The following is a 19,258-nucleotide window of genomic DNA, read 5'->3' on the forward strand; positions in this document are numbered from 1 at the left end:
AATTGAACTCAGAATTATAAAATAAATAAAAATGTACAAAAAAACAAGATTAGGGTACAAAACGTGTCGTACTATTCAAGTGGGGGGCGTAGTCAGCGCGACAATGTGTGGCATTGGGGGGAGGGGGTTATTTTTTGCTGATTTTAGTGTGCCATATTTGATGGATGACGCCTCATACTAAAAATAATGTTATTGTCTTTGTTAAATAAATAAGGGGATGAGGGGGTTGTAAGGGTGGGTGGGGCCTTAAATATTGTGAAATATTTCATCGACGACCCCTTTGATCAGTATCCATTGCAATTAAAAGGATTAGGGAGGTGCTGTGCAACCGCAAAGTAACCAAAAGTACCGTGCGCCTCCATTTATACAGTTAAAAAACTGAAAATGACAAAAAATCGAAAATCCCTAAGTGACATATTTTCTAGGTCACAGATATCGAAAAGGGACCCCCTTAGCTACCTTTCCACGAAAATTTTTTTTAGGTACATTTCAATAATAATTGCCTTCCGCCATGGCGTGAGCGTTCTCGTCTTTTTCTTCCAGCATTCTCTGTTCTACAATCTCTCTCTTATACTCTCTTCACGGAAAGGGGATCCATCGCCAAAACGCGATCAAAAATCAAACCATCCACATTAACAACCCCCGGGTCTTTTGTGGTCTCTATTGCAAGTTTCTGCTCGAACCTAGGAGTCCGAAGGCTTGAATGGGGAGAGCACCCAAACCTCTTTCTACTCCAAGGAACCTTCCACCCCAGTACCATGATTTTTCTGGGGGAACATCTTTTATGTAAGAAAAAGGTGTAATTTTACCTCTAGAAATGTGTAATTTTACCAATTTTCTGGTGTAATGCCACTTTTTCAGTCTAAATTGAGGTAAAAATACATCATAAAAGAGGTAATATTCAACCTTCCAAAATTACAGCTTCCAAATTTACATTAGTTTTTACTGTGTACCTCTTACAGTAGAATTTCTGCCAGAGTAGTGGTGAACTGGGCAGCGAATGACCAAGAAGGTTAAAGCTGCCAGAAATAAATGAATTAACAACAACAACAGTGGTGAACTACGCTGTAAACAGCGAAAATTTCGCTAGATTTTCTGCTGTCAGGTATGTTTGCCAATAATTAGCGAAAACAAACCAGCAGAACTAAGTTGCTGGATTTGAATTTTCTCAGCCACTGGTTTCGGCTAAAAACTTCGCTGATTCAGTGTAATTTTTCGCAAATATCAGCAAAATCAAACCAAGAAAATCTTTCTGCTGATTTGGCGATGGATCCCCTTTCCGTGTTCTACGAAGTTCGTAGAAGCTAATGGTAAATAACAAAATAAATTCATCGCGTAAAAGTACGAAAACACTCTGCTGCATACTCTGTGCAGTCGTAAGTAAAAAACAAAGTTCAAAAAAGTACCTAATCTAAAACCTGTAGACATATCAGTGGACGATTTTCCATGACCATAAATGTGATTCAGGGCTCCATGGAAATGCAAAAATGGCAGCCAGACCACTTTCATCGATGGCAAATCGTTTGACAACTTGTTTGTTGTTGATGTCAGAAAAATTGGGCATGATAGTTTCAACTTCTGTTGAACAATTCAATCAGATTTCTTTCGTCTTTTTCAGGTTCCAGTTGTTATGGTATGGAGTCGCGGTCTTGGCCACGACAAGGAGTTTGGGTATGACCCACAAGAGGAGAGATAAGTTTGAGACAGCCATCTTGCTAGAGCAATTTGTAAATTAGAGCTCAATAAAATTGGAATTGTTCAGCATTTTCTATTTAAAATACCGACCATAACATGGTGTCAGAAGAATCGTGACCATAAAAACTGATTTCGTCGTCATTTATATCGCGAATATTGAATTTTATGAAATTTAAAAAAAAACTGAAAAATCAATGAAGTGCTACGGAAGTTTCAGCGTTTTCCCCAAAAGAGACTATAGTTATCTCTTTCTCGCATAGAGCTTTATGACGTTTCGCGTACGCACACTAGCGCACCATTTGATTTTGCTGGCTGACAAAATTTAACCTCACATTATTTTCGTGTACGTGTACGTACACGCAATACATACGCACGTAGAATGCTCTGTTGTTGGCTGTGCTAGTGTGATAGTGTATTGTTTACACCAGTGTATTAGTGCAAACATTGCACCAGTGTGGGAAAACGTTTGAGAACGATCCATTAAAGTGACAAGTAAAAAGTAAAAAAACGATAAGTTAACTGACAGTTGAAAAGAGACTACAATGACTACAATCGAAGAAAATAGTTCTGTGGAGATGAGCACGAGTTTGTGAAGGGAATGTGTCCAGCATACGGCAAAAAATAGAAAAGCAAGCGTGGCGACGGCCGCAACTACTTAGAGAAGGCGTGTAAAATCGATCAACCCTGGAAGCAGAAGCGACGCCACCGTCGTGTCAAGGAGGTGAAGGACGACGAGATCAGTTCGGAAGAACGCTTTGAACGAGGGGCGTGACATTGGCCTTAATGTATAAATTTTTCGCATTTAATATATTAAGGAATTAAATTCCTCGCGTTACTTGAAATTTGACAGCACTACATCTGCTTTGAAAACATTGGTCTGCCTCGTGTCATTTTCACTCGCACAACTGTCAAGTGTTTGTGTTTTGATTAACTTTTAAGAAAAAAATGCGTCGCCGAGTTTTGTGATTTTTGGATTCGAGATCGCTGCCACAATTCTTTGGCTTCGACACTCATCTTCCAGTGGATCGATGCTGTGCCTGATGATTTGGAGTAACGACGCCTTAAACGACTGGGAGGATTGTCCGGTTGGAGCAGAGGGATGCGAGGTTTCAGCTGGAACTGAGCGTGTGGTTGATTCCGAACATGCCGGAAAAGCCGAGGCCGCAGCAGCATCACATGCAGAGCTCGTTGAAGGCAGCGATGCTGCTACAGCACCATCAGAGGTTATGCAGGGAGCCAAGTAAGAAGAAGGTTTTTTAAACTATGGAAGACTGTTAATTAATTGTATGTTTGTTTTAGATGGTTCGAGCTGAATATTAACAAACAGAAGGTGCAGCATTCGATGCCTCCGCGCCGGAGGTTCCCCAGCATGCCACCATTTCACCATCTAGGGATAGTACTGCCTCGTCCGCTACCTGGATTTTCTGGCATAATGAACCAGCCGCCGTTGATGATTCCAGTGAACATTTCTCCGCCGTTTAACATGGTTCCCCACTTTCCGCCGTTGCACCTGCTCCAGGCGAACGTTCCGTCTTAATTTTCAATGAATGAGCTGCAGCCGAACTTACCAAGTAGTGAGACCTACACGAATTCTGACCAGCAGCTGGTTCAGGAGGCTCAGCAAAATCATTAGGTGCAGAATAAGAAACTTTATTATCAATGGCAGATGCAGCACCATCGTGATAAGCTGAATCGCTCCGGGGAGTACGACGCGTACGCGAATTTGATGAGCGAATGGGACAAGCAGAAGCTGCTGGGGATTCAGCTGACGCAGCTGAACACGATCACACCTTACTACATAAACGATTTACTGATAAAAACTGCTGTGAATTCAATTTTAACATTAGTTTATATTTCACAGCATTTTTTTCACAATTTTATTATAAGCACTCCAGCATACTATCGACCGCGTCTAGCACGAGGAAGCAAATGTTGTCCAGGTTGCACCAGCACAAGTCTCAGTGGGTTTGGGGCGGCGTGGTGACGCCATGCTTTTACATTTTAATTAGGATCGAAACCAGGAAAGCGAATGTCTTTCTGAGGCTGTCCGGGGGCAGGCCATCACGACGCATCCGCTCTTGACAATCGGAATGGTTTTCTTCTGGATCGGCGTCGATACGTAGTAGTTCACGAGCTTAACATTATTTTCGATTTCCTCGGTCATCGAAAGTGTTGATGTGGTGCGGTACGTTCTCTCCCACGGGAATATCTTCGTACTTGATTAAACTCCTGGCTGGCGGCTATAACGAAAATCTCTCGGACCGCCCGATGGCCATTGTTCCAGTTACTACCGATTATTAGTGATGGTCGTCACCAGGCTCGCCGACGGGAAGGCTACCACCACCATTTCACAGAAACTCCTGGGGTTGCAATTGATCCTAAAACGAGTTAGCACAGAGTAAGTATCAATTTTGTACACACAAAAAGGGGGCCGAATTGTACCACGTTTCAATCGGTTAGTCAGAAGTTAGCGACACTATCACCTGCTCACCTGAGAAGACAGCTCCCGCTGCAGGTGCTGCTGCCGATTCGGGTGTCCACCACCACAATCGCCGTCACGATTGTTGTAGTTACCACCTCGGTTATTTTTGCGAGCGATGAACCGGCCACCGATGCCACCAGGTTGTTATGCCTCCGCCGCCGGAATGTCCACCGGAGAGATTTCCGCCACGATCGTAGCCACACCGCCTGGTTATTGTATGGACCACTACCGGGAGAATGCAATCTCCTGTTAGACCGACTTTTCGGCGACTAAAAATTACACCAAACACAACAACAACAACAATCGTGCGCAATGTCGAACTTTCAAATCAATGTGGTGTAAAAAGAGGTGGCGATGTTTGGATCGTAAACAATCGTTAATTTGTTAATTTCGGCAGCTAATTAATTAAATAGTTTACCTAATTTATTACTATTGTCGCGCCCTTCGACTCTGAATCCAGCAGTATGGACAGCGACTACGAAGATAGTGAGCAGGAAGTGCAGATGGCCAAAATCAAGTCCAAGTCAGCTGTGGAGAGTAGTGCTTTGGCGGTTCTGGATTTCAGGCTACACAGCAACAAAATTGTAAATTTGGAAGGTGTAATATTAGAAGGTTGAATATTACCTCTTTTATGATGTAATTTTACCTCAATTTACACTGAAAATGCGACATTACACAAGAATAGTGGTAAAATTACACATTTCCAGAGGTAAAATTACACATTTTTTCTGACATAAAAGATGTACCCCTTTCCAGATGTAATATTACCATGATTTTTTTTCTGTGTAGGCCGGAAGTGGAAACCAGTTACGTACGAGATCGACACGGGTGCGGATGCCACATTGATCGGATATAACTGTTTGACTGAGCTTCTTGAAACTCCGAACCCGACACTACAACCAATTCTTTCGGTGGCAACCCGATACCAGTGTTGAGCAAGGGGCTGGAAACTCTTAGAACTTTACTCAAGTATATTAATAAGCATACTTAAATAATTTTAGTATACTTACGCCATCACACCCTAACATGAATCATCTTGAAAAAACGTCATTGTGACGTCTATAAATGTCACAACTATTTTGTTATTAAATTGTTTTTTGTTTCTGCCAAACCTAACCAACAAACGACGGAACCGGCAAATTGAGAAAAACTTCCTCCAGGGCTTTTGAATTATTTCAAAATCAATTAAACGGAAACGAAATCAAACCGATTTTACTTTTTTTCTGTCGGGTGTGACTTCTTCCAGCCAGGAAGATCAACATTGTAATCCACCAGGGTAGCGCTAGTCTCGAGACCAGTTCCGACGCTAGGATCTCTTTCGAAGTGGCGACTCTTGTTGGCCTGTGGGGCGCTTCCGGCGATTACATTCCGGTGTTTTTCGAAGAGATTTTGCAGATTATGCGCTGGTACGGGGACTGTGCAAACCTGAGTGCGAACCCGTTGCGGGAATGATTTTGGGGGAGATTGTGGTTCACCGGTTACTCGGGATAGTGCAGGAAGCGATAGACCACTCGTTGTACTGGCAGGCCAGTTCGGTGCTTCCGGGAGGGCCTTTGAGTATCATATATGACGAGGAATCCGACGCGTGCTGAGCGGTTGCAAAAGTGAGGGACATAGCGTTTGTAGAGAAGAAGATGAAGGATATTAACAGGGCCGTTTTTTGCAGATGGGATTGAATTTGGACGAGTCGGATGAGCTCACGTGCGAATATTTTTTGCCCATGGGATGAGCGCACAAATTCGAGACACAGTCAAGGAGTGTGGCGTCTGCGCCAAATTCGCCGGTTCACAGTTCAAGCACCCGATGCAGAGTCACCCGGTTCCAGTGTTCACCCGTTTCAACTTGTGTCGCTTGATGTGTTCTTCGCTGAGTACATAGGTATTAGGCGGATGTTTTTGGTGACAGTTGATCACTATTCCGATCTGTTCGAGATTGATCTGCTGAAGGATCTCACTCCACAATCTACAATCGCGATGCATCTCGTCCCCCAGCTCTTGCTGACGGATAACGGAACGCACTTCGTGGGAAAAGGGTGGCGACAATTTGCGGGAGAATGGGACTTCAGTCACACCACTTCAGCGCCACACCATCAACAAGCGAATGGCAAATCGGAGGCAGCGCACAGTGGGCGAAAAAACGAACGAAACTATTGGCACTACGCCCCCCGGGGCATGGCCTTCCTCTAACGTGGGATTTCTGCTCCAGCGCCTCTGACGAGACAGGAGAAACCGGGACCGACGTTTTACTTCACCATCCGATAGAAGCTCAGTGGTTAAGGCGGGAATCGAACCCGCGTCTCATAGCATCATCGGGATCGGCAGCCGAAGCCGCTACCCCTGCGCCACGAGACGCACAGTGGGCGAAATGGAACCCAAAATCGGACTTAATTGAACGCGGCTGGTTCCGTGGTATGAAAAATAGTGTTTCTTATGTAAAAAAATCCGGGGAATCGATTGGCGATGGTTTCATCCACCGCACGAAACGGCAAAGGGTCCATTTTGCCCCAATACCCCATTTGTTTACATTTTTTTTTTTCTTGAAAATCGGTCTGTATTTAGAGCGGAGGCTTTATGCGGCCATCCAAAATGCACTTAACTTATGTGAAAATGTCCCAGGAATCCAGTAAAAATAACCACATGCACCGCAAAAATCATCTAGGGTCCATTTAACCCCAATTCCGCTAAAAAAGCATTTTTGGCCGTTTTCAAATGTTAGGTCAGATTTTAACAATCTGAAAATATTTTTATCGTAAAGATCAGACAATTTTACATAAGAATGACGATTTACACTTGATAGTTTGACACATTTATGTAGATATAGAAAAGCCTCTACTGTAACTTTGTTTACATTTGTGATTTTAAAGCTCTGTGATATTTTCTCAATTATTTGCTGTAATCACCATATAAGCCGCCAAAACACCGCACTACATCAATCATTACCGCACATCGCACCCATAGCACCTGTTAGTCAGCATCCATCGGTAAGGTAGGGACGTAAATCGCCGTTGAAACTCCCGGCTACGGCTTGAGCGTGGAAGGTCCCAGGCCGCCCACCTGCGCTACCCACCTCGCCACCCCTTTCCGCTAGATGGTTTGAGTCTGTACTACAGCACCCTTACCACAAAAATTTCCGCCACTCTACCAAAAACGCTCCGCCACTTCAACAAATTTGCACCATAGATCATCAAACATTAAACAAAAACCACCTGTAAAGCCAACTGTAATCCAACTGACGTCCGAATAAACCAACTTTCTGCTGCTGGTGTTTTTATTTTGACGGACATCCGAATCATCTCCCATCTCACTCTGCCATTTTGCACCATTGCACCGATCACCATTATCGCCGTACGGACAGGAGAGGAAACCAGTAGCTGAACAGAGATAGCGCCATTCGTTGCAGCAACTGTGTGAGTACGACCGACGATTGTTTTTGCTGTGATCGTTTTGTCAAACTACCACACAGTATAAACGGCACACGATCGCTTTCTCCGGGAACAGCGCCATCTGTACTCTCAGATCAAGAGCAGCCCAATTAACCCTCGTGCGTACAACTACTTTTCCACAATGTCTAACCTGTGTGTGAAATGTGCTAACGCGATCAAAGGGGAATCGGTTCGCTGTGAAGGATTTTGCTCGTGCGAGGTATGTCTGCGGTGCTCTGGAATGAGCGCTGCCATGCTGACATCGATGCAGGCCAATGCACACTGCATTTGGATTTGCACGGCCTGCAAAAACATACTCGCAAAGGCCCGTTTCTCCAACGCAATGGTCTCCGCAGACAGAGCCAACAACGCCATCGTTGAGTCTCTTAAGACGGAGATCAAAGACGGTATTCTCGCAGAAATTCGTACAGAATTTCAGGAGAACTTCAAAAAATTAACCGCAGCACAGAACGCAGGACAGAAACAGTTTTTGGGCCCTGCGCCAGGAAAACGGCAACGAGAGGAAAACGATCAAAGCAGCGAAATCTCTGCGAAGCGCGTTGTTCCTTACACTCAGGGTGCAACAGAGTGCAATGAGAATGAAGCTGCAATGTTCTCATCGTCGTCCACCATGGAATCAACAGAACCGCTGTTTTGGCTGTACATGAGGGGATTCCAGACGTCACCGAAGAAACAGTCTCGCAGTGGGTCCAGCAAAAGCTCGAAACCGACGCCGTCAAAGTCCGGAAGTTAGTACCCAGGGGAAGGGACATCAGGGAGCTGAGTTTTGTCTCCTTCAGGGTAGGCATGCCGATTGCTCTCAAGGACAGAGCGCTTTGTAGTGATACTTGGCCACGTGTGGTTAAGTGCCGGGAGTTTGAAGACAGGTCGCAACAGGGGTTCGACCCTGCTATCCAACAGGTGCCGGAAACGCAGAATGCCCCTGTCAACCCGTCTCGTCCCCAACTCATCAATTCGGCCCTCTCCGAAGAACCTCAGCTGAACCCTGCGACTCCCCCCGGCGATTCTCAACTGAAGACTCCCGTCACATCGCCTCCCCGCGACTTGACGCAGCCCATGTCTGTGTAGTCGATGGGGAACCCACGATGATCACCGAAGATCCTGAACCGAACGTACCGTTACCAGACGCCACAACCACCCCTCTCCCAGATGTTGGTCCTTTCACGCTGTACTACCAGAATGTACGTGGGCTGCGAACTAAGACAAACACCCTCCAGAAAGCGCTTAGCTCATGCGATTACGATGTGATCGCCTTCACAGAAACCTGGCTTCGTGACGATATTTTAGACTCTGAGCTATCTCTTGACTACAGTTTCTACCGTAAAGACCGTAACCAAAACACGAGCGACTTGCAACGTGGGGGCGGCGTGTTGATTGCCATAAAAAAACTCGGACCTCATACACTGCAAACCTGTTGTTCTACCCGACTGTGAAACCCTGGAACAAGTCTTTGTACGAGTTACCCTACCCTCTCACTCAATTTACATTTGCTGCACCTACATTCGGCCAGGATCTTCGCCCGACGTTTATCGAAAGCACTCCGCTTCCGTCCAGAAAATCTGTGATATGGCGAGTAGTTCGGACACCATCGTAGTTGTAGGCGATTACAATCTGCCTCACCTCAACTGGTCTTTCGATTTGGACATCAACGGATACCTGCCAACAAACGCATCTGCTGAGCAAGAAATTGCTTTCGTAGAGTCTATGCTTGCAACAGGGATACAGCAAATCTTCAACCTGCCGAACTGCAACCGAAGACTCCTGGACCTGGTGTTTGTAAGTGATGCACGTACTGTTGGTCTCATTGAGCCACCCACACCAATTTTAAAACTTGACCCGCATCACCGACCATGTGTTTTAATATTTGACGACGCTGTGACACCTGTACCAGAATCTACCGAAAGCTTAACATACGACTTCACTCGTTGTGACTTTGAAGCGGTTAACCTCGCACTTTCACAAATTAACTGGACTGGCATACTTGCTCACTGCTCACTGGATGAAGCAGTTTCCCGTTTTACGATGCACTATACGACGTTATTCAACTCCACACGCCGCTGAGACGACTACATCCTCCATCGAACCGTAAGCCTTGGTGGAACGCTACACTTCGAAATCTACGAAACCGACTCAGGAAAGCAAGGACCCGACTCCACAAGCGACGCTGTCAACCAAATATAGCAGAAGTGCGTGAATTGGAAGAGCTCTACGAATCCCAACAAAATGCAGCTTTTAGTGAGTACATTCATCGCATCGAAACAGACGTTAAGCAAAACCCTCGCTCTTTCTGGACATTCCTGAAGAGTAGAAAAAAAGGTAGTGGGATTCCAACTGAAATCTCGAACGGATGCGTAGAGGCGAACTCTGTGGAAGAGCAAGCCAGCTTATTTGCTGACTTTTTCAGCGGGGTTTACTCTACCTCTCTCCTGCACCGTGCAATGAAGTTGTAGATCACATACCAACTCATGATTTGCATCTGCCAGTAGTACATTTCTCGATAGAAGATGTATCAAGAGCCCTTGATGATGTTGATGTTACTAAAGGTCCCGGCCCGGACAGTATCCATCCATCTTTCTTGAAAAACTGTGCGGCTTCTCTCGCTCTTCCCACAACTATCATTTTCAACCGCTCGCTCGCAGAATCCACATTTCCCACTGCTTGGAAATTGGCTAGTATTACGCCAATACATAAAGCCGGCAACGTTCACAAAGTCGAGAACTACCGAGGAATTTCAATTTTGAGTGGTTTTGCTAAACTGTTTGAACACCTGGTACATGGAGCACTTTATCCAGTATTGAAGCCAATCATCGCCAACGAACAACACGGGTTTGTTAAGCGACGCTCAACAACGTCCAACCTTCTCCTCTTCACTTCAACACTCTTGACGAACATTGAAAAAGGCCAACAAATTGACGCTGTTTACGTGGATCTATCTAAAGCCTTCGATAAGGTACCGCATGCTCTCTTACTGGAGAAACTGAGACGCTATGGCCTTCCAGAATGGATCGTCCGATGGATTCATTCATACCTTGCCGATCGCAAAGCCTTCGTCAAAGTAAGATGCACTTCCTCTCATCTCCTCGCAATTCCTTCCGGAGTCCCGCAAGGTAGCGTGATTGGACCCTTACTTTTCATTTTGTTCGTGAACGACCTGTGCAGTGTCCTCGAGTCGGACAAGCTGATGTACGCAGACGACCTGAAAGTGTTCCGATCAGTTAGCTCGCCTCTCGACAGCTGTGCACTCCAGCAAGACATCGATCGCCTGTTACGCTGGTGCACTGCCAACGGAATGGAGGTCAACGTACAAAAATGCAAAATCATAAGCTTCACGCGCAAACGAACACCTCTCTTGAGTAGCTACAGGATGGGCCAAAACGAACTTGAACGGGTGAACACTATCAAGGACCTGGGTGTGACGATCGACAGCAAAGCGTGCTTCAACGAACATATTGCACTGACAACAGCGAAAGCTTTTGCCACCCTCGGATTTCTTCGTCGAAATGCAGCTGACTTTGTGGATCTGTTCGCGCTTAAAGCAATCTATTGTTCGCTAGTTCGGAGTCAACTAGAGTACGCCGTCCAAGTATGGGCACCTTACTACGCCGTGCAAGCTGAAAGGATCGAGCGGATTCAGCGAGCTTTCACCAGATTTGCTGTGCGACGCCTGCCATGGGTGCGGCCTCAAGGACTCTCCTCGTACGATGACAACTGTGAGCGGCTTAAACTCCCTGCGCTGGCATCACGACGGGTTCTACTACAGCGAATTTATGTATTCGACTTGTTGTCGTGCAATATTGACTGCCCTACTCTTCGCGATAAAATCACCCTACACATCCCAGCTCGTAATCTGCGCAACCCTGCTCCGTTTCTTGAAGTTCCTGGCCATCGTACGAACTACGGTTATTATAGTCCCCTTAGTGCTTGCTGTCGAGTGTTTAATGATGTAGCAGATGTGTTTGTGTTTGGAATGTCAAAATGTGTATTTAAAACTAGGATTAAAAATAGGACATAAGGTGTAGTCTGTGCGGCGAGTGCCGAAGATGAAATAAATAATAATAAACTAAATAAAAAGATTGAAGAATCAGTTTTGAGCCAATTTTTCCAAACGCAGAATAAACTGCAAAATTGTCTGATCTTTACGATACAAATTTTTCAGATTTTTTAAATCTGACCTAACATTTGAAAACGGCCAAAAATGCTTTTATAGCGTAATTGGGGTTAAATGGACCTTATATGATTTTTGCGGTGCAAGTGGTTATTTTTACTGGATTTCTGGGACATTTTTACATAAATTAAGTGCATTTTGGATGGCCGCATAAAGCCTCTGCTCTAAATACAGACCGATTTTCAAGGAAAAATGTAAAAAATGGGGAATTGGGGCAAAATGGACCCTTTGCCGTTTCGTGCGGTGGATGAAACCATCACCAATCGATTCCCCGGATTTTTTACATAAGAAACACTATTTTTCATACCACGAAACCAGCCGCGTTCAGTTAAGTCCGATTTTGGGTTCCATTTCGCCCACTGTGCAGCGGTTAAAATCGCTAAACAGTTGATCAAGAAGTTTGCAGAATCCGGCACGGATTTTTGGTATGCTCTCCTGCATTGACGTAACGTACCAAACAAAATCGGATCGAGTCCTGCAGCTCGCTTATTCTCTCGTCAAACAAGATGTGGTGTCCCAACTGCTGCTGGCAACTTACTTCCGCGAGTGGTCGAGGGAGTTCCGGATGCTATCAAGAAAAACAGGAGGAAGATAGAAAGTGTCGTAATCTGCCGCAGCTGGAAACCGGTGCACCAGTGTATTTTGAAATTAAATATGTCTTTATTGAACTTTCTTATAATAATTACATTTCTTTTACATGCTAAGTGGTATGGCCTTATGCTCTTCATCTTTGTTGTATTTTTCGTTTTATTATTAACTGATCACATTTGGGTAATTCTCCGCCAACTCACACAGCAGTTGCCCCGACCCCTCTTCGATTTGCGTGAAACTTTGTCCTAAGGGGTAACTTTTGTCCCTGATCACGAATCCGAGGTCCGTTTTTTGATATCTCGTGACGGAGGGGCGGTACGACCCCTTCCATTTTTGAACATGTGGAAAAAGTGGTGTTTTTCAATAATTTGCAGCCTGAAACGGTGATGAGATAGAAATTTGGTGTCAAAGGGACTTTTATGTAAAATTAGACGCCCGATTTGATGGCGTACTCAGAATTCCGAAAAAACGTATTTTTCATCGAAAAAAACACTATAAAAGTTTTAAAAATTCTCCCATTTTCCGTTACTCGACTGTAAAAATTTTTGGAACATGTCATTTTATGGGAAATTTAATGTACTTTTCGAATCTACACCCAACTGGCAGTCGCATGATTGTGATGCATGGCGGCATGAAAGTATATCAGAATCTGCATGAAAACTGTCCTCATGCATTTTTTGCGATATAGGGGTATGACATTTTTGCCCGTTACCGACAATTATCGACATTACCGACGGCTTTTTGGTTGTATTTCACAAAAAAAAACCCTTAACAGAACGAGGATTGAACCACTAACTTCTTGGTTATTGATCCGACACGCTACCACCGCGCCATGGACGCTTGATGAAAAGTAAGTGAAAGAGCACCAACATATGCTTCTCTTTGGAGTGTTGCTCGGAGACGGGCTAGCGTTATATGTGTTGGTGAGAACTGCAGATCGCTGAAATGTTTACACGCGGGCAAAAATGATCTAGGAGCAATTCTCTACCAAAACCGGAAATGGATTTTATTTGTATTTTTTGATTTGGCTCAAACTTTGTGGGGGCCTTCCCTATGACCAAAGAAGCCATTTTGCATCATTAGTTTGTCCATATAAATTTCCATACAAATTTGGCAGCTGTTCATACAAAAATGGTACGTAAATATTCGAAAATCTGTAACTTTTGAAGGAATTTTTTGATCAATTTGGTGTCTTCGGCAAAGTTGTAGGTATTGTTAAGGATTATTTAGAAAAAAAATAGGTACACGGAAAAAAAATTTCCCGATTTTTTTATTAACTTTTTTTTCACAAAAACTCAAATTCCCAAAATACGTATTTTTTGATTTTCGAGATTTTTTGATATGTTTTAGGGGACAAAAATCCGCAACTTTTGAGCTATAGAGAAACATGGTCAAAAAATCTGCCGCCGAGTTATGATTTTTTGAAAAACTGGTGATTTTTGGAAAAAATTGAAATTTCATACATAAAATTTTTTTGACCTCATTTTTTTATGCAAAATTGAATTTGCAATCGAAAATTACTTTACAGATTTTTTGATAAAGGGCCCCGTTTTCAAGATTTAGCCACCGAAAGTTTGATTTCAGCGAAATATTTGCAGTTTTTCGATTTTTAAAAATAGTGACCATGAGTGACCATTTCTAAAAATATTTTTTTTGAAAAGTTCAGAAAATTTGCTATAAAATTGTCTAAGAGACATCGAAGATTGGACCTCTGGTTGTTGAGATACAGCGGCTTAAAGAAAAAGAAACACGAAAATTGAAGTTTTCTACGTCTCACCCAAACAGCCCACGGTTTTCTAATGACGATATCTCAGCAATTAATGGTTCAATTTTCAATGTTAATACATGAAACATTCGTGAAATTTTCCGATCTTTTCGAAAAAAATATTTTGAAAATTTTTAAATCAAGACTAACATTTCAAATGGGCATAATATTCAATGTTCAAAAATATTTTTAGAAATGGTCACTCATGGTCACTATTTTTAAAAATCGAAAAACTGCAAATATTTCGCTGAAATCAAACTTTCGGTGGCTATATCTTGAAAACGGGGCCCTTTATCAAAAATCTGTAAAGTAATTTTCGATTGCAAATTCAATTTTGCATAAAAATGAGGTCAAAAAATTTTATGTATGAAATTTCGATTTTTTCCAAAATCACCAGTTTTTCAAAAAATCATAACTCGGCGGCAGATTTTTTGACCATGTTTCTCTATAGCTCAAAAGTTGCGGATTTTTGTCCCCTAAAACATATCAAAAAATCTCGAAAATCAAAAAATACGTATTTTGGGAATTTGAGTTTTTGTAAAAAAAAAGTTAATAAAAAAATCGGGAAATTTTTTTTTCCGTGTACCTATTTTTTCTAAATAGTCCTTAACAATACCTACAACTTTGCCGAAGACACCAAATTGATCAAAAAATTTCTTCAAAAGTTACAGATTTTCGAATATTTACGTACCATTTTTGTATGAACAGCTGCCAAATTTGTATGGAAATTTATATGGACAAACTAATGATGCAAAATGGCTTCTTTGGTCATAGGGAAGGCCCCCACAAAGTTTGAGCCAAATCAAAAAATACAAAAAATAAAAATGGTCGAAATCGGCCGGTTTTGTAGAGAATTGCTCCTAGGGGCTTGCTGCAAAAAATGTTATAAAATATGACATTTTCTGCAACAAATCCACTGTTGCAGATTTTGAGATATATTTTTCCTTTGGGTGTACATTGTCTCAGAAGGGTCATTTTTTCATTTAGAACAAAATTTTTCATTTTAAAATTTCGTGTTTTTTCTAACTTTGCAGGGTTATTTTTTAGAGTGTAACAATGTTCTACAAAGTTGTAGAGCAGACAATTACAAAAAATTTGATATATAGACATAAGGGGTTTGCTTATAAACATCACGAGTTATCGCGATTTTACGAAAAAAAGTTTTGAAAGAGTTGGTCGTCATCGATAATGGCCGTTTATGGTCACCCGCGACAGACACGGACGACGAAACAAAGAGAAACGCAAATAGTAAATTTTTCAAAACTTTTTTTCGTAAAATCGCGATAACTTGTGATGTTTATAAGCAAACCCCTTATGTCTATATATCAAAATTTTTGTAATTGTCTGCTCTACAACTTTGTAGAACATTGTTACACTCTAAAAAATAACCCTGCAAAGTTAGAAAAAACACGAAATTTTAAAATGAAAAATTTTGTTCTAAATGAAAAAATGACCCTTCAGGGACAATGTAGATTCAAAAAGTACATTAAATTTCCCATAAAATGACATGTTCCAAAAAAATTTACAGTCGAGTAACGGAAAATGGGAGAATTTTTAAAACTTTTTTAGTGTTTTTTTCGATGAAAAATACGTTTTTTCGGAATTCTGAGTACGCCATCAAATCGGGCGTCTAATTTTACATAAAAGTCCCTTTGACACCAAATTTCTATCTCATCACCGTTTCAGGCTGCAAATTATTGAAAAACACCTCTTTTTTCGCATGTTCAAAAATGGAAGGGGTCGTACCGCCCCTCCGTCACGAGATATCAAAAAACGGACCTCGGATTCGTGATCAGGGACAAAAGTTACCCCTTCGGACAAAGTTTCACGCAAATCGAAGAGGGGTCGGGGCAACTTTTCCCGATTTCGTGTGAGTTGGTAGAGAATTACCCATTTATTTTATTTACTTCAAATTGTTTTACATTATTGCATTGAATCGAATACATTTGGGTAAAAAAGATAAAAAATCACTTTAACAACTAATCCTAACTTAAAACTAAAAAAATAAATTCATTGAAATATTCAAAATCACTAGAACGAGTAAACTACGAACTGTATTTTAAGATGAATGCTCCAAGAGTTCTTACTTGTTCCTGGCGAGTTTTGCAACCACGCAGTGTTGTTGTCATCTCGATGAAAATGTTCAAAAGTTCTTGTGGTGAAAACAGGTCACTACTGCCTTCACCCGTTGATGTTGGTTGGTTTTCCCTCGGTTGCTGACTGAAGCCTGGAGGTGGTGTATTCTCTGCAACTCTTTGCCGCTGATTCAACGGCAATGGCTGCAGATTTGGAACCACTCGAACAGATCCCGCTCCAGGTGACGCCAAAGCAGGAAAATCCACGTCCGTAAAAGTTGGTGGTGTTTTGCGACGATTTGGTTGGTGCCTCGTCGTCGCTTGCTGCCGAATTTTCACAAACTCAGCTCGTTTTGGGCAGCTTCGATTCTTGGTAGAATGGTCGCCGCCGCAATTGAAGCATTTCGCTTCGATGTTCTCGTTGATTGTTTCGCAAGCTTGAGTTTTGTGCTCACCTCCGCAGGTTGCACAACGACTCTTGATGAAACAGTTCCTTCCACCATGTCCAAACTGCAAACAGTTCGAACACTGTGTCACGTCACGGTGCACTGGATGATAACGTTCCCAAGTCACGATGATGTTGAAAATTGCCCGAACTGCTTTCAGCTCAGACGGCGTTGTCGATCCTTTCTCGAGATGAACCAGGTACAGTTGATCACGATACTTGATGTCCTTGTTGTGTCTCGTCATCTTGAAGACTTCGATCACGTTCAACTTAAAAGTTTTGAGCTCTTCTTTCAGCACACTCACATCCATATCGTACAGACCTCGGAGGACCTGTTTCATGGGGCGTTTACCTGGATCGTCATGGCTGTAGTATTCAATCTTGGTGTTGTTCAGGAAATCCCGAACGTAGTTGTAATCCTTTCTGGTAGGTAGCAGAATTTTTAGTCCATCAGCACACAAGCGAATGGAAGCTCGTAAAGCACCAGATTTGATAAACCCGGTCAGCCACTTTCGCACCGAATCCGATGACGATGTTTTCACAAAAATGGGTGGCAACTTTTCCCGTCGTTCAAATTCTTCCTTCTCGCTCACGTCCACAGGGAGGGTAGCGAACTGGTTTCCAGACGAATTTTGAGCGTCCTTGCTCAAACTGCCTGGCTGTGCAGGCAGCGCTTCGGCATTCTTTAGTTTCTTCAAATCTGCCGATCCTGCTGGTGAGGACCGCCTCTTTTTCTTGCCGTGATTCATTTTTTGCACTTTTAAAGCACTTTTCAGGAGCTAATATCCAGGAGTACCTCACTGATCGGTGGTCCACAAGGGAGAGGTGCACCAGTGTACGTCCAAGTCCATCCATAGAAGTCTACGGTGTGGTCACTCGGAACAATCGCCGCCAAGCAAACTGACCGATCGTATCTCGTGGATGTGGACGGGGCATTCTACCGACGGGATTTGGTTAACCTAAAGTCACGCAAAGAACCGAACACGTAGCCTGCCGTCAACCATCCCGTTCTACAGGACAATCCGTTGCCATCTGGTCCGAATCCAGATGTAGCAGTGGCCGAGAAACCAGCGGAGTTTCCGATTCACCGAGCACTGTCATCTACACTGCAGCCGAAGGAAAAAGCATCGCCAGGAGAGATGGCGCCCAATACGAGAAGTGAAGCTGCCGACCAAATTACACGATTATTATCTGGAATAAAAAGTGGGGAGGATGTTATGGTACGGAGTCGCGGTCTTGGCCACGACAAGGAGTTTGGGTATGACCAACAAGAGGAGAGATAAGTTTGAGACAGCCATCTTGCTAGAGCAGACGTTGTAAATTAGAGCTCAATATAATTGGAATTGTTCAGCATTGAAATCGAGTATTTCTCTTTAACATACCGAGCATAACACCAGTTGAACAAAAGCTATTGGCCAGTTATTCAAGAGTGATGGCGATCGATCTGGAAAACATGTAAATCTAATGATTTGCAGTTTCCGTTTGCTCGACCAACGTTCGCGCTCCGGCGATGTACGGATGGCCAGTGGATCTCCAGCTCCACTATGTCGCTTCCATCCAACTGGGAAGAGTGAAAGGGGAGAAGGAGATCCAATGGACGTCCGTACATCGCCGGAGCGCAAACGTTGGTCGAGCAAACGGAAGCTGCAAATCATTAGATTCATCATGTTTTCCAGATCGATCGCCATCTCTCTTGAATAACCTATCCCGTTCTGAGTCACGTACTTCGCTGGCCAAAAGCATTTGTTCAAATGGAACCTGAAAATGACGAAAGAAATCTGATTGAATTGTTCCACAGAAGTTGAAACCATCATGCCCAATTTTTCTGACATCAACAACAAACAAGTTGTCCAACGATTTGCCATCGATCAAAGTAAGCCATCAACTTCTGTGGACATAGAACAATGATTTTATCAGCAATGCAACGGTCTGGCTGTCATTTATGCATTTCCAAGGAGCCCTAAACCACATTTATGACCATGAAAATAAACAGCAGGCAAAACAATATTTTATTTTTTTCAGATCTTCTGACAGAATTTATTGTAACACATCTGTTAAAAAAATTTCCTATGGAGCATTATTTGCTATGTATCGGAATTATTCAGCGTATAATAATCTACCAAAAACGCTGTCGCATCCGATTGATGTATCCTTGGAAATCTGTTTGGACGGCGATTATAAGTATGCTTAAATTCATCATGTGTCAAGAACAGCAGCTGGTGAAAAAAATGAATATATTCAATTTGTTAACCAAAGTAAGTATTGTGTAGTATTTGAAAGTGAAAGGCCATCTTAAAATACTGAAACTGGCACGACTGTTACGGCACGATGTTGATTTGTTATTAGACTATCTGCAGCGCGAAGTTTTATAATTGTTTCAAATTGCGAGCAGTTTTAAATTTCTCGAACTGGCGAAAATGAAACTAGAACACGATGCTTGCAACGCGCTGATCTAAATGTTGTTTTAAAAAAATGCTTTTAATTGTGTGCGTATGATTACACTCAACCCCCGGTGGTTGGTCAATTTTTCGTTTGACACTTTTTGTAGTTTGTACCCCTTTGGTTGGTCAAAGTCAAACTAAAAAGTGACGAACTGTC

General features: G+C 42.8%; 2 protein-coding genes across 7 annotated transcripts in view; both read left to right on the forward strand.

Annotated features, from left to right (window-relative positions):
- LOC119766572 (26S proteasome regulatory subunit 6A-B-like) overlaps positions 1–19,258 on the forward strand; it is a 323,195-nt gene that overhangs the window by 213,432 nt on the left and 90,505 nt on the right. For 4 of the 6 annotated variants that reach the window (XM_038251377.1, XM_038251371.1, XM_038251379.1 and 1 more), the window contains one exon: positions 18,683–18,915. The exons of 1 other annotated variant lie outside the window; for it this stretch is intronic. In XM_038251377.1, coding sequence (XP_038107305.1) covers positions 18,683–18,915 — 233 coding nt within the window. Of the gene's footprint in view, positions 1–18,682; positions 18,916–19,258 lie in introns of those variants that run through there. One more of the 6 variants, XM_038251375.1, reaches the window with a different exon arrangement.
- Positions 775–3,446, forward strand: LOC119766574. Its single transcript, XM_038251385.1, has 2 exons — positions 775–2,935; positions 2,995–3,446. Exons 1-2 carry the CDS (start codon positions 2,724–2,726, stop codon positions 3,230–3,232), a joined length of 450 nt encoding a protein of 149 aa, XP_038107313.1. The 5' UTR covers positions 775–2,723; the 3' UTR covers positions 3,233–3,446.

This window comes from Culex quinquefasciatus, chromosome 2 (genome assembly GCF_015732765.1).
Source record: "Culex quinquefasciatus strain JHB chromosome 2, VPISU_Cqui_1.0_pri_paternal, whole genome shotgun sequence".
NCBI classification, from domain to species: Eukaryota; Metazoa; Arthropoda; class Insecta; order Diptera; family Culicidae; genus Culex; species Culex quinquefasciatus.